Below are 16,185 nucleotides of genomic sequence, written 5' to 3' on the forward strand. Positions count from 1 at the left end.
TCCCACTTTTGAAACCTAAGTTCTCCCAGCGAAAATAAAATCTAAAGGCTTCTGGTTCTTCCCTGGAGGGCTAGAAGCTTTTAAAAATCCTTTAGTTGATTATCTTACTACATTATCTGTTGCTATTATTATGGTTATGATTATTCCTTGCAAGGTAGATCTGATGGAAGTGGGCAGCAAGTTCAGGAGTAGCAGCTGGAGACTTTATTTTGTTTAGAGAGGGTGAGAATTTGAAATTGTAAGGGCAGTCCTGCAATGGGCAGAGGGGGAGGGGGAGGGGGAGTCGGAGTGGGGCGAGAGTGACATGAGGTGGTTAAAAACTGCATGAGGGACGGGCTGGAGAGGAAACATGATGTAGCCTGTGGCTTGGAGGAGGTGTGGTTGTTTTCTGTGCACTTGGTCATGTGGCCTGTCATGCGCCTGCTTCCAGCTTATCTTCTCTTCTAGTTAGCATTTATCCTCCCAGAGGTCTCAGAGTTTCAGAAAAGAGAACTAAAAATTTTCCTTCTATTCACTAGTCCAGTCTCTACTTGCTTACTTTTTTTTATTTCCCAACTCAGTAAGTGTTTAAAATCTCTTAGGTTTGTTTTTAACAGCTTTATTGAGCTATAATTCATATACTATACAATTCACCTATCTAAAGTGAATAATTCAGTGGTTTTTAGTATGATCACAGGGTTGTTAACCTTCGCCACAGTTAGGAACTGTCAAGCTGTTTTGCGTAGTGGCTTCATCTTGCTACATTCCCTATAGCAGTGTATAAGGATTCTAATTTCTCTACATCCTTGCCACTACTTATTATCTGACTTTAAATAGTCATCCTAGCCCTAACCGGTTTGGCTCAGTGGATAGAGCATCGGCCTGTGGACTGAAAGGTCCCAGGTTCGATTCCGGTCAAGGGCATGTATCTTGGTTGCGGGCACATCCCCAATAGGAGGTGTGCAGGAGGCAGCTGATCGATGTTTCTCTCTCATCGATGTTTCTAACTCTCTATCCCTCTCCCTTCCTCTCTGTAAAAAATCAATTAAAAAAAGTCATCCTAGTGGCATCTCATTGTGAGTTTGATTTGCATTTCTCTAATGGCTAATAATATTGAGCATCTTGTTATGTGTCATTTGTGTATCTTCTTTGGAGGAATATGTATTCAGTTCCTTTGCCTATTTTTAAATTGACTTATTTATCTCTTTATTATTGAGTTAGAAGAGTTCTCTTAAAGAAATTTAACCAGTAAATTTGAAGATCTAATAGGCTTTCTTAAGTGATTTGTGAATTGGGAAGCATTCCATCTAGCAACTAGAAGGGTCCTCTGAGAAGTTGAACAAAATGAAAGGCTGTATTGGCAGAAGGAGGGTGGGACTAAGATATTAAGAGAGGATTATTTCAACTGTGGCCAGTGTGACTCAGCTGGAGCATCATCCCGTAGACCAAAAGGTGGCGCCAGCAAACCAACACCAGGCTCCCCCCAAGTGGGACACAGGCCCCACCACCACCCTGGAGCGACAACCCACCAAATCGCAGTCAACGCTGCCAAGACCCCATGGCGCAAAATGCGCCCACAGCCCAGCCCAGCCCAGAAACAGTCACTGTGGATGCCTGGTAATGACATCACGTAGCAACGCCCGGCTTCCTCTCCCTAGCAACTAGCCTCCTTGGAGTTTCTTCAGCCCAGGAACTCCATTTGCTTTATAGCCAGGCACAAACATTTTACAGTTTAACCAAATGTTTGTGAAGCATTTTCCCGTGCCTCATCTCATTTGATCCCTGCAGGATTGGGCCTAAACCGGCAGTCGGACATCCCTCTCACAATCCGGGACTGCTGGCTCCCAACTGCTCGCTTGCCTGCCAGCCTGATTGATACCTAACTGCTCCCCTGCTGGCCCAATTGCCCCCAACTGCCCTCCCCTGCCGGCCCGGTCACCCCCTACCTTCCCTCCCCTGCAGGCCTGGTCACCCCCAACTGCCCTCCCCTGCCGGCTCGGTCGCCCCCAACTGCCCTCCCCTGCCGGCTCGGTCGCCCCCAACTGCCCTCCCCTGCCGGCCTGGTTGCCCCTAACTGCCCTGCTCTGCTGGCCTGATTGCCCACAACTACCCTCCCCTGCTGGCCATCTTGTGGCAGCCATCTTTGACCACATGGGGGTGGCCATCTTGTGTGAGGGCATGAAGGTCAATTTGCATATTACCTCTTTATTTTATAGGATTAATTGTATGATTTTCTTTGAGTTAACTTTTATATATGGTAGGGGTTCAGTTTCATTTTTTGGTATTAGTTGTTCAGTGCCATTTCCCCCCCATTGTCTGGCATTCTTGTTGAAAATCAATTGACCTTAAAAGGGAGGGCTTATTTCTGGATTCTCAATTTTGTTCCATTGATCTATTTGTCTACTGATGTGTTAGAACCACACTGTAGTAATACTATTGTAGTTGGTTTTGAAATTGAAAAAGAAAAAGCAAACTGTCAGTTTTCCAACTTTGTTCTTCTTTTCAAGATTGTTTTGTCTATTTTGGGTCCCTTGTGTTTTCTTATCAGCTTGTTAATTTCTTTAAAAGAGAAAGGCAGTTTAGAATGAGAAGATTTAGATTTTTATATGCAAGTTTAAAATTCCTCATTGAAAACATTGGTTACTATTACAACTTATTTCACTGTATAAATCTTGTTTTTAGGAAAAGAAGAAATCTGAAACTCTTCAGAGGGAAGAGTTTGATGAAGTCTCCCTTCCAAACAGCTCCAGAGAGCTGGAAATCCCTACTCCAGCTTGTGAACTCACAGAAGACCAGCCAAAGGTGTTAACTGATTCCGAGCTCCACAATGATGCCCGTGGACAAGATGAAAGTGAAATGTTTGATGTTCAACTCTCCTCCTTAACTATAACGAATGAAGGGTCCCTGACATGGAACACAGAGACCCTAAAAGAAGGAGAGGAGGTTGGAGCCTGTGTTGGGGGTGATGCAGTCAAGCTGAAGGTTGACCCTGGAGACAATGTTGGAACCAAAGTAGGAACCCCCAAGAACTTTACAGAAGTAGAGGAAAGTAAATTGGTACACTGTGGACCTTCTGAAAGCACACTACAATCTAGTTTTTCTTATAATCAGCAGGAAATGGAAAATTTACAGGTCAGAGAAACTCAACATAGCAAAGAAGACAAGCAAGCCTTGAATCTTTCTTCAGAGGTGCTACAAAATGTTGGCTTGCAGAGTTCTTGTGAAGCTATGGACATTTTCCAGCCACCTAGAGTGAGAAAACTGTATCCCCAGTTGCCAGCTGAAATTGCTGAAGTGCCAGCTTTGGTGGCCCCGAAACCCTTGCTCCATAACGAGCGACTCTACCCGAAGCTCCCATCTCAACCAGAAGTAGTACCATTTACTAAAGAACAGCTAAAAATCTTTGAGCCTGGTTCATGGCTGGAAAATGTTGAGTCATATTTAGAAGAATTTGACAGTATGGCTCATCAAGACAGGCATGAATTTTATGAGTTGCTTTTGAACTATTCACGATGTAGGAAGCAGCTGCTTCTGGCTGAAGCTGAGCTGTTTGCTCTGACATCTGATTGCCAAAATGCTAAAAGTCGACTCTGGCACTTTAAGGAGGAACAGTTGTCTGTACAGGTATTTTGACTAGTGTTCTGTTAAGCTTTCTGGAGCCTAGGGAACTGCTATTCCTTTGATGCCCTCTAGGTCTGGAGTCTGCTCCTTATACCCACACTGAGCCTGTCTTAGCTGAGTAGTATACTGCAGGAATCGTAAACTCAGGCACCTGCAAGGGCCATGTAGCTGAAGAAATGACGCAGGCTGAGGGGGATAGTGGTCACTGAGTAAACCCATGTCTGGTCCAGCAGGGATAGCTGCTCTTGAGTCCTAGCTGGTTATTGCTGTGAGGTTGTGTTGATCCAGCATTGCCACATCTTATGACTTTCCAAATGTGAGGGATCTTGATTTGTTAATGTTGGCAACTAAAAAATTTACACACACATACACACACGAATAGAGGCCAAGCAAATCATGTGTCCAAGTCAAATTCAGCCTGTGGACTTTTTAGTTTGTGACCTTGGGCATAATGGCAAGAATATTCAATGTGTAGAGAGTATCAAGGAGAGGATGATTCATGGAACAAGGTTGAGAGGAGATGAGGAAACAGGGGAGGCAGTTAGATGTGTCCCTATGGACACCATGGTGACCATCAGGAAAGCCATTTCATAGTGGCTTGGAAGGAATGGCAGGGAAGAGAAGGCCATTCTAGACAAGCTTGTCATTGAAGGGAAACGAGATATCAGGGAGAAACCCGTGATTTTCCCTCACCCCTAATCCGCTCGTTCATTGGGATACCTGTGTATCTCTTTGTAGGTAGGAAGGAGTCTGTGGAGAGGGAAACATTTGGGGATATTGTAAAAGAGGTTAGAAACTACAACACAGCAGGCAGTGTTAGTATTGGAAAGGAAAGGACTTTCTTTTGAGCACAATCACAATGAATGATGAGATAAGTACCGAGATATTTTGAGGTCCCTTGCACTTGAGGGGTATATCACATGGACCTTAGTGGGTTTGTAAAGTAGAAGTAGATCATCAGTTATGAGAGTCTTAGGGACAAGCTCTGTTATTTCTTGTACCTTTCCCCACCTACTTCTTAGGGTTTCTCTTCTCTGAAGTTGTGATTCATGGGTGATTGGCAGTATCCTCGGCACTATACTCCTTGGCATGTGATTCTATACTTTATTGTTCTCTATGTGGTATTATTGCCCTCTCACCATGATTTATAAGCATGTTGAAGATGGTACTGAAGCCTATGCATCGTATACCTGCTGCCTGATTATTTAAAGTCTAAAGAGTAACTGGTTTCATATTTTACCCTTTTGTCTACTGCTAGGGTATCTGTGCAGATCAAGTGAAAGTTTCAGGCTATCATCGCTACCAAAGAGTAGAGATGAGTGAAAATGCACTGGGGGACCTAAAGAAGCTATTTGATGCCAAATCTGAGCACCTCCACCAGACCCTGGCTCTGCACTCCTACACGTCTGTGCTCTCAAGGTTGCAAGTGGAGTCTTACATTTATACATTGCTTAATAGTTCAGCTGTTCTGAGATCATTAGCAGTTCATCAGCAAGGCCGAGGTGTGTAAGTAATGAAAGTCTCACTTTTGTAGTCTGAAATGCCAAAAAAAATTGAGAGGTATAATCTGGTTGAATTGATTGTGCACTAATTGGTATTACAAGGTACCATTGTACTTGTGGTACAAAATGTGACTTGCCTTACTAACATTTTTAGGGAACAGTGTGAGGTCTACCTTACCCATGGCTGTTGTCTCCTGCTTCTCCAGGAAGCCAGCAAGCTCACTCTTTATCCTTAATGTCCCTTATTGTCCTAATTTATGTGCTTGTACCAAGTGAGGTCCAAGTAGAGTTTTTGATTGTAAAACTGATAATTGGAATACTTTTTTCATTCTCTGTCTCTTGCACTTTATTTTTGCTTGTCCAGCTTATTGGGCTGTTATTTATCGTATTTAATTTTCATCAGAGGAGCTAATGTTCTGAAATTTTCATCTTATTTGTCATTTTAAGAAATTAGGCTTTGCTATATTGTATGTAAAATATTAGTTATACTAATTGAATCATGTATTTTTTATATCTGGAAGTATAATATAGTAGGATCATTTAAAGTAAAAAATCCTCCTCCACCTCATCTTGTTCTCATAACTAATCAAAGAGCTGGGGCTTGGGCCACAGATCTGCTGCTTTTTAATATATATTTTTTTATTGATTTCAGAGAGGAAGGGAGAGAGATAGAGAGATAGAAACATCAGTGATGAGAGAGAATCATTGATTGGCTGCCTCTTGCACACCTCCCCACTAGGGATTGAGCTCGCAACCCAGGAATGTGCCCTTGGCCGGAATCGAACCTGGGACCCTTTAGTCTGATGCTCTATCCACTGAGCCAAACCGGTTAGGGCTGCTGCTTTTAAAATAAAAAATAAATTTTAATGCAGTTAATTTTCTCTTGCTTTGAAATACTTCACAAAGTTAAATACTTTTTTGGTTTACATATTTAGTAGAAATTCAAATATTTTTGATGCAGCTTTTCTTGGATTTTTATCTAAAGTAAATATTTTAAAGAGTACTTTTTAAAAGTGAAGATAATAAATCCCCCCCCCCAACACCATTTAAATGGGATTCATTTAATTCTCTTTTTAATTTATAGCTTCTAAACAGGCAGAGAGCATTCCCTCTGATCTGTGTCAACTGAAGGAGTGCATTAGTGTCTTATTCATGTTCACCAGGAGAGTTAATGAAGATACTCAGTTCCGTGATGATATTCTTCTCTGGCTGCAAAAATTGGTAAAGCAATAGAAATATATACAACAGTTTTTCCTTTATTTCCCTGATAACTTAATAATTTCTTCTTTCATTATAGTTTTTCTCCAACAGTTTCTTTAGCTAATTCATTTAATTTATTAGTGACATTGTCTTTCATCATGACACATGGAATTAAGTTATATTTATCTACTGCATTGTTAAACACAGAGTGCTTTTCTCTCTGATAAACTTTATGTTAAATGATTTCTAGCTTCAACTTAGGAAGAAATAGAAATGTGTGAAGCCTGTGACATTTAAGACTAGATTCATGTTTATAATACAGGTATCTGAACTAAACATTTCTATATTTCTTTTTATTATTTTATGTTTAATCTTGCACTTAGTCATACTTGAAAATTTTTTAAGGGGAAAAAGAAAGATGTTCGAAAAAATGTAGGAAAGATGTTAGGTGTGTTATAGGAAAGGTTATTTCCTTATTGGTTATATTTCTTAATGGGCTGCCTTGGATGCTTTTTTTTTTGGAGTTCATACTAAAGTTCTTAAATATGGATGAGGTTCCAAATATACTTATTTGTATTTGAGAAACTATTACAAACTGAGAATAGATTAAAGTACTTGACTTCTGTCTATTCACAGATGGCCAGGAATGTTAGTGATTGATAATTTGCCAGATGTACAATTTTTGCAGAGAAACGACGGAAGATATTTTTATCATAAGTACTCATAGCTTCATAGGCCTCTGTGTGCCTCCGTGGTAGAAACTCAACCAGTGAATAGTATATCTTATGTCTGGTTCCTCTTTTGAAAGATAACATGTATATAAACATCAGATAAGTGATTTCACTAGACCATTAGATACATTCTTCTTCTTTTTTAAATCATGAAACTATATGTCCTTTGTTGTTCAGGTATCAGTGTTGCAAAGAGTTGGCTGTCTTGGAGATCACCTCTTCCTTCTGAACCATATTCTTCGATGCCCAGCTGGTGTTAGTAAATGGGCTGTTCCTTTCATTCAGGTTTGATGAATATCCTTCTGGTTTTGAGTGGTATGGGAGGGAGATTTTGTTAAACATTTTTCCTAAAGAAATTGCTTTTAAAAAAGGCTAGTTAAAAAAATATTGATATTTCAGATAAAATTCTTAAAATACATCCAGAATGTATTTATAGGAGTTTTTTATGCTAGAAGTTCTTAGGCCACCCGTAATTGATGAAATGAAGTAGAACGGCAAAAGTTCAGTTGTAGTCTGGCTTGGTAGGTTCAGTAGTATTTAATTCTGTAAAATTTCTGTGTGGGAAGGCTCTCTCCGACTTTTTTCTGTAATACTCAACACAGCTCTCTAAATTAATCCACTTCACACCACAGTTGGTACAGGTGAAGCAGAAACTACCAGCATCTCAAAGTTTATTAATACTGGCATATGTCCAGGTCTGTGTGATCAACTGTCACATAATTAACTTAGGCGTGGGTTCTATGGTTTATAGACTTTCATCTCTGCTGCTTGCCTTTGGTTGTTTTGTTACTAGTAGCAATCACTCAGATGAGTAGAAGCCAAGTGTATGCCAAGTTCAACCTCTTGACCATTGCCTTTCCTTTAGGATTTCTAGTGGCAAGAAGTTTGAATTTTTAAAAAAATAACTTTTATTTGTTGATTTTAGAGAGAGAGGAAGAGGGAGAGAGAGAGAAACATTGATCTGTTGTTTCACTTATTTATGCATTCATTGGTTGCTTCTTGTATATGCAATGACCAGGGATCAGACCTGCAACCGTGGCGTATTGGGATGACACTCTAATCAATTGAGCTATCCAGCCAGGGCGAAGTTTGAATTTTTTTAGGTAGAAGGAGGATTTTTAAGTTTTGTTTATCTTTGGATTAAAATAGCAGTATTGTCCTTTGACCCATATTGTTCAGGTAATTCATGTAAACTGCTCAGCTACCTCTGCTCTTTAAGTACATCTGCATCAGTCCTGCCAGGTAACCCATGAGCTGTGTTCTCACGCTTGTGGGTTAGGTGCCAGTTCCATCTTTGCTTTCTTAACAGCTCCCTTTCTCAGAATTCCTGTGAACTAAGATTATGGATACTTGCGTTGTTGGTTTTCTACAGTATGCTTTTTCCTTTTCTGATTTCAGATCAAAGTTTTGGATAACCCCTCAGGGGTCTTTCATTTTATGCAGTCCCTTGCCCTGCTAATGTCTCCTGTCAAGTAAGTGTGGGAGATCTTTTTGAAGTGGAAATTGAAATGCTCTTTCTGTCAAAGGATTGACTCACCCTAAATTGTCCATATCCAAAGAACTATCAAGGGCTGTGTCTGCATTCCAGAATTTAACATTGCAGATTTTCTTTGGGTTTGATGCCCTTTGTCCCAAAGTGACCCCATTAACACTTTTTGGTCTCCCTTTTTGTGGGTTTGCCTCTCCTGTCTTATATGTCATTGTGAAAGATACTGTGGGGAGAGACAAAAAGATGACCTGTTTCTTAGAAGAACAGCTTTAGTGAAAAAGGAAATAAACCCCACAGAGATTTACGTGCTGAATTGTGAAGCCATGATTGATGTAATGAGAATAAAGAGAGTAGAGTGGAGTTGTCAGGGTCAGAGTGGAGGAGCTGGGTTTGAAGAATGGAATGGATTCCAGTAGGAGAGAAGGAGTGGAGGGCACTGTAGTGAGGAGAACAGTGAGCAGTGGCCCAAAGTGCAGGTGAGGATAGCTGTGCCGGGGGCAGGTAGGAGGACAGCATGGCTGGGATGGTAACAGAGATGAATAGGGTGAGTTGGATTATAAAAGGCCTTGACATTAAGACAGAGGGATCTAGATTTGATATGGTCTGGCCTTTGTGGCAATTGAGGGTTCTTTGAACAAGGATAAAAGTTGTATTTAGGGAAGCTTAGCCTCAACTGGAGGCAGAAGGTATGCAACTGAATTACAGTTATGGACGTCTGGCTCTCCTGGCCCTGGACCCAACCCAGCATCAAGAGGACAGACACATCCTTAACTGGGGAGAAGGCGGAGTCGGTGTCTAGGTAACCTTGAACAGTGTTATCACCACTGGCTCTCAGTCTTGGAAAGCTTGTGTGCCTCCAGGCCCGAGTTGGGGTAATAGTAGTGGGAAAGAGAAAGAGGGGAACCTAAAGTCATCTCCCTAGGGAAGGATGAGGTAGCTGATAAAAGAAAATCTGGGCAAGGAGTGCTTCAGATATAACTCCATAGACTTCTGAGTTCTAGTGAGAGGGTATTGGCAGCCCTAATAGGCAGTAGAGACAGAAGGGAGGGCTCTTTTGTAAGGAGGAAAATTTGAGGTCAATGAGGCATATATACAATTGGATATACAAGTGACAGATACCAGTGGACATTCGGAGCTTCAGGACTGGAGCTTCTTGAGTTGAAAGGCAGCTCTAGAGCTACAGAGCTGGAGATCATAGAAGAAACTTCCTGGTTAAGGGAAGGAATGTATGAATGTTCTGGGTCAGGCCAGAGAGGAAGGAACAGAGGACTCAGAACCGGGTTGTGGTCTCAGAGAAAAAACTTCTCTGGCTGCACCTACTCACCAATCCAGCCAACACCATGTGAAAATCTGGCTGGCAGGAACTCTTCCTGATTCCTCTTTCACTTCCTTGATACAAGGTACATGTGATTTGTCTTAAAAGTGTTTTTGCATTTAGATGTATTCGTGTGTGTGTGCGCGCGCGCACGTGCACGCGTGTGCCTGTGCCTTAAACAAGCTTCTGCATTATCTGCAAATTATCCTTTTTTATTCAATAAAGCATGATTTTTTAAAGTCATCTCTCAGGCAACACTCTGTAAGCCTGGTTAGAGTTAAGGTACTGCAGCAGTCCATGTGTATTGAGGTCCTACTATGTGCAGGACTGGTACTTGTTTAACCGCTTTTATGTAATTACTCTCATCATTAGTGGTCTCTGCACTGAAATTAGTGAGATTTTGGTCTCCTTGAGTTTTAGTCAGTTCTATTTCTTGTTTACTAATTTAAACCATTTGAAGATTGGGTCAATGTCTGACGCTTCTTCAGCGTCAGTAAGTGATCCAGAATGCACGCGTGTGGGCTGTCTGTGTTTGTGATTGGAGTGATGTCACTTGTCTTTTAGAAATCGAGCAGAGTTCCTGTGTCACATGAAGCCCAGTGAGGGGAAGCCATCCACCTCGGGGCCTGCATCTGGGTCGTGGACACTAGTAGATGAAGGAGGAGAAGAGGTAACTTGTCATGTCTGCATTATTTTGATTAATCATTTTTGAGCTCTTCTTATGTGCCAAGTATTGTTCTAAGCACTTTCCACATATTATCTCACTTAATTCTCCCAACAACCTCATGAGGCAAGTGCTGTTGTGGTCCCATTTTACAGATGAAGAAACTGAAGTGCAGGGGAGTGAAAGAATTTGTTACAAATCATACAGTTAGTAAGTGGCAGAGCCTATAGGGCCTGTGCTCTGATCTAGTGTGCTATGTGGACACTTTTTTAGAATACATCCCTGTTGAGCTGGGAGAATAGAACCTGGAAATATTTACAGATATAAACTTTATGTTAGGATTGTATTTTTTTTAGAAACAATTTTCTGGGCTTGAGATCTCACCTACAGATTATGTGAGGCTGTGTCATAAAGAACTGGAGCTTACCACGGTTCTGCCTTGCCTCTTACAAACTTCCTGAGTTCTTCTCATTTGGAGGTAGAAGATGGTTTTCTATTTTTGATGAGACTTTAATGATCAAAATCCAGTTTCTCAAGATAACCCTCATTGATTTTTCTTGCTGCTATACACATGGTTAGTGGATCTGTAAAGAATTTTTTTTCCAATTAGGTATTACTGAATGGACATGACCCAGATATATGTAAATTGTACTCACAATCCCAGGGGATTTATAGCCCATCCATAGAACTGATGCCATAAATTTCTGTCCTGGAAAAGAATTTGGTGAAGGCTCATGAGAATACCACACATGTACCATTGAGACCTATGATAATTTAGCTTCTGTAACTCTAGGCCCTGGTGTGATCTGATCAAATCAGTGGACATGTTTTTTGCATCTTTTCCTTTAGGATGAAGACCCTGAGACTGGTTGGATTCTCCTTAATGAAGATGACTTGGTTATCCTTTTCTCACAGTTTCCATTTCATGAACTCTTTCAACATCTTCTTGGGTTTAAGACAAAAGGTAGACCAATTCTGGTCATATGTAAAATGGGGTAGTGCCAAGTTCAAACACAGGAACTCAGCATCAAATCTCACCCTTGTGCAGGCTCCTGATTCAGGTTCCCCTGTGCCCTGCCAGGCTCTACAGAGGCGATTGCATCATACCTTGATGAGGCTTCCTTCCTTTCTCTTGTGCTTGTAATTTCCTACCTAGTGTCTAACTGCAAAAGGGCAACTAGCACACACATTGCCCAGCTTAAATAAATAGTTTTAACTTTATACCTTGTTTCAAGTTTCCCATTTCACATTGACACAGGAGCCAGAGAAATGGGAATTGTAATTCTTCTCCTGTTGGCTTTGTTTCCTTACTGAGGTATCTATACCTGTATCTTTCAGTGTTTCTCCATAGTAATTATAATTTTTTTCTTTTCTTTGATTTTAACTTCCAGGTGATTATTTACCTGAAACAACAAGACCTCAAGAGATGATGAAAATTTTTGCTTTTGCCAACTCACTAGTGGAACTTCTGGCTGTGGGGTTAGAAACCTTTAATAGAGCACGCTATAGGCAGTTTGTGAAGCGGATTGGTTATATGATCAGGTAATACTGCTGTTGCTACCTCTTGTCTATTTGCTTTGGTTAGACGCAGATACTGCATAATTTGGATTAGGGACATTGTTGTGTATACTTTAGGTCTTATTTATCATAAAAGTAAGAATTGGGTTTTTTTCAGCATCTACTAGATGGAAATTATATAAAGGCTTCTAGTCAGAATATGTAGTTAATTGTCTCAAATTTAACTGTTACTTGATAATTGATCCTGGAGTCAAGATCCTCAAAGCAGCTGCTGGGTTGAACTTAGCCAGAGAAACTGAACTTGGTCAAGGAAAATACAGGCTCTTTCCCATTCCCTTGCTCTCTATTTTCTTCTCTCTCCTAGCTTCTGCCTGGGGATTGTCACTTAGCTATGGGAAATCAGCAATAGCTCTTTTGTGTCATTGTTTTCATTTTATTTTTTATTTATTCTTATCCTCATTCCTGTTAAATATCATTTAAAGAAAATTGTAAAGACTTCAGCAGTGGCTACTCTTTTGATCTGGGAAAGCATATGATTTATTTGAGTGAAAATTTGGTTTATGTTTTTATTATCAAGCGAGAAGAAATTTTTGAGAATAAGTACTACTTTTCATAGATTTAATTTTATATATTTTCTGCATCATCAATTTTTCTATCTGGGTCATTTCCTATAGCACATAAATATGCTTTTATTTCTTCCAACCTTCCCCTCCCCCCAGAAAACCCTCCAAAAAACTTCAAAACTTTCCCTCCCCTCATTTATTTCTAAGAAAACATTGATTTTAGTTAATTTGTTTTAGATGTGTTATGTATTCATCAATCCATCAGCTTTATAAAGCCAGCTAAATGATTATAGCATGTCCTGCAAAGGCCAGGGGTCACTTTTAAGGTCTAGAGAAAACCTTTAGTAAAAGGTTTGGAAATGAGATGGTGGGAGGAGGGAGAGTTGTTGACTTGGAGAGTAATTTCTTAAAAGCTAAAAGCTTATTTACTTTTTTTTTTTTTTTGGTGCTTTAAGTCAATGTTTTTATTTTTTTTTTATTTATTTATTTTTTATTTTATTTTATTTTTTTAATTTTTTTATTTTTTTATTTTTTTTTTTATTTTTTTTTTCAAATTTTTATTAAGGTATTATATGTGTACATATCTTATCATTGCCCCCCACCCCCACCCCACTCCCATATATGCCCTCACCCCCCAATGTTTTGCATCCGTTGGTTACTCTTATATACATGCATATAAGTCCTTCAGTTGATCTCTTATTTCCCCCACCTCTCCCTAACCTTACCACTGTAATTTGACAGTCTGTTTGATGCTTTACTGCCTCTGTAACTATCTTTTTGTTCATCAGTTTATAATGTTTTTCATTATCCCCAAATGAGTGGGATCATGTGGTATTTTTCTTTCATTGACTGGCTTATTTCACTTAGCATAATGTTCTCTAATTCCATCCAAGTGCCTACAAATGGTAGTAATTCCTTCTTTTTTACGGCAGCATAGTATTCCATTGTGTAGATGTACCATAGTTTTCTGATCCAGTCATCTGCTGATGGGCATTTAGGCTGTTTCCAAATCTTAGCTATTGTAAATTGTGCTGCTATGAACATAGGGGTGCATATATCCTTTCTGATTGGTGTTTCTGGTTTCTTAGGATATATTCCTAGGAGTGGGATTACTGGGTCAAATGGGAGTTCCATTTTCAGTTTTTTGAGGAAACTCCATACTGTTCTCCACAGTGGCTGCACCAGTCTGCATTCCCACCAGCAGTGCACGAGGGTTCCTTTTTCTCCGCATCCTCGCCAACACTTGTCGTTTGTTGATTTGTTGATGATAGCCATTCTGACAGGTGTGAGATGGTATCGCATTGTTGTTTTGATTTGCATCTCTCGGATAATTAGTGACTTTGAGCATGTTTTCATGTGTCTCTTGGCCTTCCTTCTGTCTTCTTTCGAAAAGCTTCTATTTAGGTCCGTTGCCCATTTTTTTATTGGATCATTTATCTTCCTTTTATTAAGTTGTATAAGCTGCCTGTAGATGTTGGAAATTAAACCTTTATCAGTGATACCATTTGCAAATATGTTCTCCCATACAGTGGGGTTTCTTGTTGTTTTGTTGATGGTTTCTTTTGCTGTGCAAAAGCTTTTTATTTTGATGTAGTCCCATTTGTTTATTTTCTGTTTGGCTTCCATTACCCTAGGGGCAGTATCACTGAAAAAGTTCTTTTGGCATATGTCTGAGATTTTGCTGCCTGTGGATTCCTCTAGTATTTTTATGGTTTCCCGTCTTATATTTAAGTCCTGTACCCATTTTGAGTTTATTTTTGTGTATGGTGTAAGTTGGTGATCTAGTTTCATTTTTTTGCATGTATCTGTCCAATTTTCCCAACACCATTTATTAAAGAGACTGTCTTGACTCCATTGTATGCTCATGCCTCCTTTGTCAAATATTAAATGCGCATATTGGTTTGGGTCGATATCTGGATTCTCTATTCTGTTCCATTGATCTATATGTCTGTTCTTGTGCCAGTACCAGGCTGTTTTGATGACAGTGGCTTTGTAATACAGCTTGAAATCTGGTATTGAGATCCCTCCTACTTTATTCTTCTTTCTCAGGATTGCTGTGGCTATTCGGGGTCTTTTTTTATTCCAGATGAATTTTTGGAGAGTTCTTTCTAGGTCTGTGAAATACGCCGTTGGTATTTTAATGGGGAGTGCATTGAATCTATAGATTGCTTTGGGTAGTATGGACATTTTAATGATGTTGATTCTACCAATCCATGAACATGGTATGTTCTTCCATCTGTTTACATCTTCCTCTATCTCTTTTTTCAGTGTCCTGTAGTTTTCCGCATATAGGTCTTTTACCTCCTTGGTTAGGTTTATTCCTAAGTATCTTAATTTTTTTGGTGCGATGGAAAATGGGATTGCTTTTTTAGTCTCTCTTTCTGTAAGTTCATTGTTGGTGTATAGAAATGCCATAGATTTCTTGGTGTTAATTTTGTATCCTGCTACATTGCCGAATTCATTTATTAAGTCTGTTAGTTTTTTGATGGAGTCTTTCGGGTTTTTTATGTACAATATCATGTCATCTGCAAATAAGGACAGCTTTACTTCTTCTTTTCCAATTTGGATGCCTTTTATTTCTTCTTCTTGTCTAATTGCAGTAAAAGCTTATTTACTTATTATCAGAAGTCCTACTATATCTTTTCTGATTCTCTTCGGTAAATCAGGTAAAATTCGCCCTTGGGCTCACACACATGCTGTAGGATTGAGTGCTTAACATGTGCCAGGACTATGCCTTCTCATTTTATTCTTGTAATAATTCTATAGGAAAAACACTTATTATTGTTTTAAGATCAGTATTCTGTCTTTATATTATTTTTATGTAAATGTTTATAGCTGATTACTATAGCATATTATGTTTATTCTTTTTGTTTTGTTTTCCATCTGCTTACTTTTCTTTATCACAGATTCTTCTCATACCTTCCATTGTAGAAGGTCATCTATTGGACCCAGTTTTTCCCACCATTCTCGTTGGAACTCTCCACAATCAGGCTTTTCCCCGGCCAACACTACCCAAGAATGAACTTTGTGCTAGTAGCACTAGTGAACTTCGTGCTACTAACCCAGTGGCCATTTCTAAGTCTTTATTCTGCTTTACATCTCTCACATAGTTCACTAGCGGCCTTTCTCATAGTTGATCACTTTCTCTGCTTGGCTTCCAGGGTACCACCTTCTCCTGGTTTCTCCTCCATGTCAAGGGCTCTTTGTTTTCTGCCTCCTTGGTTTTTTCCTTCTCACCTCCCAAACTTCTTGTTGGAGGGCCTCAGGGCTCAGTCCCGGGACCTCTTCTCTTTATTCGAACTTGCTGCTTGGGATTGCATCCATTCTGATGTTTTTAAATATTATCCAAATACGGTTACAGTTCTTATAATTATGTTTTCACCCGGTACCTCTGTCATATGTTTGTATATCTAGCTGCCACTCAGCACCTCCACTTAGATGACTCTTGAACATCGTAATTTAAACTTTCCAAAGCAAACTCATTCTTCCCACCTTCCAAACCACCCCTCCCACAGCCTTCCCAGTTTCTCTCAGTTCTGGCCCAAGCAATTTTATTCTTCTGGTTGCTTGGGCCAGAACACCTGGTGTCATTCCTGACTTTTC

At 39.9% G+C, this 16,185-nt stretch overlaps 1 protein-coding gene across 2 annotated transcripts in view; it reads left to right on the plus strand.

The window, feature by feature from the left end:
• The window catches only part of EPG5 (ectopic P-granules 5 autophagy tethering factor), an 88,409-nt gene that overhangs the window by 3,934 nt on the left and 68,290 nt on the right, over positions 1 to 16,185 (plus strand). For both annotated transcript variants that reach the window (XM_080684728.1, XM_080684729.1), the window contains exons 2-9: positions 2,662 to 3,603; positions 4,859 to 5,102; positions 6,187 to 6,323; positions 7,211 to 7,318; positions 8,432 to 8,505; positions 10,402 to 10,507; positions 11,351 to 11,465; positions 11,893 to 12,043. In XM_080684728.1, coding sequence (XP_080540854.1) covers positions 2,662 to 3,603; positions 4,859 to 5,102; positions 6,187 to 6,323; positions 7,211 to 7,318; positions 8,432 to 8,505; positions 10,402 to 10,507; positions 11,351 to 11,465; positions 11,893 to 12,043 — 1,877 coding nt within the window. The remainder of the gene's footprint in view (positions 1 to 2,661; positions 3,604 to 4,858; positions 5,103 to 6,186; positions 6,324 to 7,210; positions 7,319 to 8,431; positions 8,506 to 10,401; positions 10,508 to 11,350; positions 11,466 to 11,892; positions 12,044 to 16,185) is intronic.

The sequence above is a fragment of the Plecotus auritus genome (assembly GCF_963455305.1).
Source record: "Plecotus auritus genome assembly, chromosome: 8".
Classification (NCBI taxonomy): Eukaryota; Metazoa; Chordata; class Mammalia; order Chiroptera; family Vespertilionidae; genus Plecotus; species Plecotus auritus.